This window comes from Priapulus caudatus, unplaced genomic scaffold (assembly GCF_000485595.1).
Source record: "Priapulus caudatus unplaced genomic scaffold, Priapulus_caudatus-5.0.1 Scaffold406, whole genome shotgun sequence".
NCBI classification, from domain to species: Eukaryota; Metazoa; Priapulida; class Priapulimorpha; order Priapulimorphida; family Priapulidae; genus Priapulus; species Priapulus caudatus.
In genome coordinates this window covers 1-6,286 of record NW_014577467.1, presented here as the reverse complement: position 1 = coordinate 6,286, position 6,286 = coordinate 1, and the positions used below count along the sequence as shown (strand labels likewise).

General features: G+C 50.8%; 1 protein-coding gene across 1 annotated transcript; it reads right to left on the bottom strand.

Moving 5' to 3' along the window:
• On the bottom strand, positions 1-4,057 carry LOC106810040 (SEC23-interacting protein-like; the record flags this gene model as incomplete). The annotated part of the gene is made up of 5 exons (XM_014813306.1): positions 1-69; positions 569-723; positions 1,792-1,978; positions 2,504-2,935; positions 2,975-4,057. Coding segments are annotated over 5 exons (1,926 nt in total), but the record flags the coding sequence as incomplete, so codon positions are not given.
• Positions 4,058-6,286: the final 2,229 nt, after the last annotated feature.

The following is a 6,286-nucleotide window of genomic DNA, read 5'->3' as shown; positions in this document are numbered from 1 at the left end:
TCACAACACTAATGTTAGGACATAGGGGAAACTTTCCCACAAGGTTTGTTTGCCTAACTCTATGACCCCCTGCAGAGGGAGAATAACGCATAATCACCATCATTCTTAAAAATCATTATCAAAATGGATAGAACTAATTATTACCAAACGTTAATATTGCGAATATTATACATTTTCAATAATGCAACTACAGTCTAAAACACATTTCTAGCAAACACTACACCTCACCACTAACAATAGCCAAGATCACCAGTGATCCATTACCTCTGCTTAGTGTTTACTTTGAGCAGTGATCTTTCAGAACACCCCAAGTCATGACACTAGTTCTCTTTCAGTCATACACAAGCAAACAGCATTGGCGCGCACGCACACTGTGACACACACACATGCACACTCACACACACACCCACACACCTATGCACGCACGCACACACACAAACACGCACGCGCTCGCACACATGCAAGTGGATGCACACACACGCACGTACACGCACACGCACACACACACACACACACACACACACACACACACACACACACACACACACACACACACATATATACACACCTGTTCTTTGCTCATGTCCTCTATCGCACTGTCCATCACAGCCTTCTGGACAGCGTCCATCTGTTCTTGCCCGAGGGTGTGCGAGCGTGTGAACTCAGCCACCGTGTGCCAGGTGCTCCTAAATGTCTCCATCAGCTGCTGCTTGATGTCGGAACCTGTCGTCATGGAAACGCATGCCTGGTGAGTTGTAACTACGGATACACATGCCTCGTAATGGATATATGCAATCCATGTGTTTATAACTCCAGTGCAAACCATGTAAATATGGTTACAAAATCATGTACTACTGTTACAAACCATGGAAGAACGTAATTACAGCTGCAGGTTTCCACAGCCAACGGCATGGAACCAACCACTACGTGACTCACCCCTAAGTGGCAGTAAAGAGCAAGTGAAATGATTTGGTGCACAAACACTGAGGGCAGGAACAAGGAAGACAGGAAATATAGAGCAGAAGGAGAAAGGCAAGAATACGAGAAGGGAGGTACAGTGTGGCCCCGTTATAACGCGATCGTTGGGGTCCATAAAATGTCAATGCAAAAAAGCAGGATCGCGCTAAATCAGGGTTCAAGAAAATCAGCGTATAAACTGACCCGCCACAGCAACAAGTCTCATGTAAACTCATTTAGTTGCGCGATCTATAGGCGATCGTTGCTTCAACCTAAGGCCGGCTTAACTCACCAAACAACTTTTCAGTTTCAAAAAGAGCAAAAAAAGGTCCAATGACTCATCGCGTTATATCCAATTTTGCGTTAAATCGGGGCGTATACAATCGAAGTTTCACTGTACCTGGTTTAAAACTGTAAATTCGTACAGCTTCAATATTGTAGGGCAGTGTTTCCCATGGCCAAAAAGGTCTGTGAGGTGGTAAATTTTTTTTGTCATGTTTGCACGTTTCGAGGTCTCAGCAAAGCGAGCACTGCATGTACTCGCCCAGCTAGGGGGGTCCGGGGGCATGAACCCCCGCAAATTTTTTTTTGAAAAATGGTGCAATTTGGAGTTTTTTGCATTCTAAGCTATTTTGGTGCATTATAACCACTGTTCTATGGAACAACAGTGATTTTCGTCAGCGAGGCAGTGTTTTGGACAAATTTCTGTGTGGGGGCTGTGAATTTCAGCGAGGCAGCCCGCCTCGCTCGTGTCAACGCTGTAGGAAATAGTTACAATAAGAATGCTAATCCATGCACTACTCACTGCTATAATGAGTTAATTAGTAGGGTTACCTATTCTAGCCATGTTCTCCTTGATCTCTAGATGCATTCGTTTTCTTCCCTTGTGATGTGGAATGAGCACTGGCTTCAAATCAAAAGACTTGTTGATCATCGGTTCGATTCGATACGCGACCGGATCAAATGGATGAAAGATGTTGAAGAAACCCGGGCATGTCGGTAGTCTGTAGTCCTCACACACCTACGCAAACAAACACACACACGCACACGTCACTCTTACCGTTAACTATAACTGACCTATCTACCTGAAAGAGACAACCATGTCTCTATTGGACACTGTTAATAACTTGCTCAAGTTACGTTGACTGTACATGGTGCATACCAGAATCTACATGAAAGAGACAATCATGTCTCTATTGGAAACTGTTGATAGCTTACTCAAGTTACGTTGTCTGTAGATGGTGCATACCAGAATGTAGCATAAGTTAACCCAGAATTATAATAAGGAAGAAGACAGGCAATATGTGTAGGCTAATCGCACATCATTACTACACATTGTTTTTGTAATGTTCTGTTGCAAAGCTAATCGGCTATAGTTTACAACTACTGAACTAGAGAATCTACAAACATAGAAAACTTGTAATGAATACCGGTATGCGAGGAAAGGGCAAATTAAAATGTGTACAAACATGCATGTACCATACAAACATGTGTGACTGACTACTCGTGTGTCTGTATTTCCCGGTCACCAGGAGTTTTTACTGACCTCGTTTACGCCCCGAACGGTAAGAAAGACAGCGATCGGCGATCCAAGCGCGAAGAAGGCGCACAGGTTAAAGTCGAGTTTCGGGTAGGCCACAGCCACCTGCCCCATCGTGTACGCTGCCGACGCCGTCGACAATGAACTACCGCCAAACTCCAGCTTCTCCTGCTGTCCAGCGTCTGGCTTCTCCTGCTGCTGCTGCTGCTGCAGGGGTTTCTTCGCTGGCTTCCTCTTCCTCTCCGCGTGCTCCTGTATGTAGATGAGCAGCTTCTTGCGTGGTCCCATCGGCACACCGAGGTCCTTCAGGTCTGACGCGTCGCACATGATCAGCGTGTTGAGATCCATCTGCTCGCGCTCGAATATCGCGCCGTACTCCTCCAACCCCATCCCCTGCAGCACAGCCGCGAGCGAATCCACCTCCCCCTCGCCCACCTCCTCCTCCTCCGCTGCCTCCTCATCCTGCGGGGGCGGAGCCTCAGGTGTCTCGCCCTGGTGCGCGAGGATGTCGAATACGATGAGCGATCCGAGGCTGTGTCCGGCGACGGAGACGCGCGTGCGGTCGAAGCTCGGGTTGCGCGCGAGGAAGAGCGCGAAGATGCGGTTCAGCTTGTGCGTGACGGCCTCGGCGATCGTCTGGCCGTACTTGGGACTTGTGTAGAAGAGCGCGTCGAGGATCGTGTCGTTCGTGTAGTGCCGCAGCTTGCTGATGCTCGGCAGCGTGATCGCCTTCAGCAGCCGGTCTACGCCCGCGGGGCCGACGTGCAGCGACGTGTGCCACTGCACGGGGAGGTACTCGACGCGTCCGCACGCGCCCGCCGCCGCCGCCTCGCAAAAGTGCGTCTCGACGAGCGAGCGTGCGTGCAGCCGCATGCCGTCCGTGCACTCGATGACGTCGCGGAAGCGCAGGTCGCAGACCGAGCCGATGCCGTGCACGACGAAGACCAGATGGTCGATGCGCGCCGCCTCGCCGTCGTCGATGACGATCTCATCGACGTCAGCGACGCCGCGCTTGACGACGCGCGGCCGCATGACCCCGAGGTCACGATCCACCGCGCCCCACTCGTCCGCAAGCTGCGCGTCGGCGGCGGCAGCAAAGTGAACGATGACGTCGCGGTTGTGCATGACGACCGAGTCGCCGCTCGGAAACTCGAGGCGGCGATTCCACGTGCCCGTCGTCGCGCCAGCATGGTACTCGGCCTCGAGGCGCGCCGAGAACGCCTCGTCATATGGCACAAAGATCGTCTCGCCCTCGGCGCGGTAGAACCACGTGCAGCGGCACACCTCGGCCACCGTCTCCTGCCAGTAGACAGCGCTGCACGTGCGCTCTTCGACGCTGACGTCGTAGCGGCCTCCCATCGTCGCGACAAAGCCCGGGACGGCCTCGCCGCGCAGCAGCATCTGATGCACGTCCTCGAGGCGCATCGAGTCGACGAGAGAGAACGGCGTCCACTGCAGTTTACCGGCGATCGTCTTCTTGTGGAACCAGTGCGCGTGAACCTCCTCGTAGGCGGGCAGCTGCTCCTGCGACGCACCGTCCGCACCGTACGCCGTGCTCTCCTGTGACAGAGGAGGCGCCACCTGCTGGTGTGATGGCACGGTGGGCGGCGGCGCGGCGCGCGACGTGTACAACAGCAACGGGGGCGCCACGGGTGCTACGTTGGCGGCCGGCGCATTCCAATATCCTGAAACAATGCGACATCATCGCAATATAAGTTATAACAGATGTGTGTGATGTAGGGAACTATAACTTATGAGACACCCTCTGCACTGAATAATGGCTCCTTTTTTATTTAAAAACAAAAACACTTCAAATAATTTAGCCAACGCTAATCAAAACTTACTGTGAATTGGTAATGTAGGCTAGTTGTTGTTTCAGGTGGATAGGGTCATTAGCTATGCCATATATGAATCCTCCCTCCTATATACTTTTAAACGCAGTGGATATTTACGGCAGAGTATCCACTTCTGCTATTTGACCATACAGTACTTCTGATTGGCCAGTATATTTATGTATGTGTATATATTGTTATGTCTTGGCCTCTGTCCAAGTGTTTCTGTGTATCTATTCAAGTGTTTCTGTGTAGGTTCATGAACAAAACATGCCCGGCATTTTGGCGGTCACTCAACTTGTTTTATTTCAGACTAGTCACGCCATCTCGTGGACGCAATACATGACATCCTCTTTCCTTACAAAAAATAAAACCGTTCCAAATTCACACAAGTGTTAGGGTTAGGGTTAGGGTTATGTGTTAGGGTTAGGGTTAGGGTTACGTGACCACGTATGCCAAATAACCACTTTTTTTTTCAATTCACTACGAACTAACCTTCAACCAAACTGTAAATCACATGCAATTTGCATAGGTTCATTGACCATGAAATGCTTGTCTTAATAAACATAACTATATTGTCTTAACTCTGAATTTGTCTTCCCCTTGTCCTTCGCTCATTTTGTCTATCTCACAAAGTCTGACAACTTCTGAGGTGGTCTGGAAATTCTCCCNTATAAAATATCAACAAAAACACGAGAGGTAGCGGGAAGGCAGCCCACGTCCTAGCTCTCTGCTAAATGCCCAACTTACCCTTACAATGTGGTATAATTGAAGAAAAACGAGGAAACTGAGGTAAGAGTGAGTAGAAGGACCGGATAACGAGAAAACCAAGTGTACAGTAATGGGGAGGGAATTCAGGATGAGACGCAGGAAAGAAAATACGTGGAAGAAAAGAGTAAGGGAACGCGCGGAACCTTTAGCGGGGCAAGAGATGTCATATAAGCTACGTCTACACGACGAACCTTAACTCGAGTTAAGGCTGTTAAGCTAACTCGAGTTAAGCGCTAACTCGAGTTAGCGGTTATGTAGCGTCTATACACGACGAACCTTAACTCGAGTTAAGCGCTAACTCGAGTTAGCGGTTATGTAGCGTCTACACGACAACACCCGATAGCGATTATTACCGATTTATTATGCATGCGTGCGTGCGTGTGTATGTAAACGTGCGTTCGTGTGTGCGTGCATGTGCACGTACACGTGCGTGCGTGCGCGCGTGTGCAGGTACACGTTCGTGCGTGCGTGCGTGCGTGCGTGCATGTGTGCGTGTGCAGGTACACGTGCGTGCGTGCGTGCGTGCGTGTGCACGTACACGTGCGTGCATGCGTGTGCACGTACGTGCGTGCGTGCGTGCGTGTGCACGTACACGTGCGTGCATGCGTCCGTGCGTGCATATGCACGTACACGTGCGTGCGTGCGTGCATGCGTGTGCACGTACACGTACGTGCGTGCGTGCGTGTGCATGTACACGTGCGTGCATGAGTGTGTGCGTGGGTGTGCAAGTACACGTGCGTGCGCGCGCGCGTATGCAGGTACACGTTCGTGCGTGCGTGCGTGCGTGCGTGTGCATGTGCATGTGCACGTAGGCGTGCGTACGTGCGTGCATGCGTGTGCACGTAGACGTGCGTGCCTGCGTGCGTGCGTGTGCACGTACACGTGCGTGCATGAGTGTGTGTGTGCGTGTGCAAGTACGCGTGCGGGCGCGCGTGTGTACGTACATCGTACTAGTGCTGCCGCCTATTGTGGAGGATAAGCTAACTCGAGTTAAGCGTCTACACGGGCCTTAACTCGAGTTAAGGTAACTCGAGTTAGCCTAACCTCGATCGAATGGCGAGGTTAAGCTAACTCGAGTTAACGTAACTCGAGTTACCTTAACTCGAGTTAAGGGCCCCGTGTATAGACGCTTAACTCGAGTTAACGTAACTCGAGTTACCTTAACTCGAGTTAAGGGCCCCGTGTA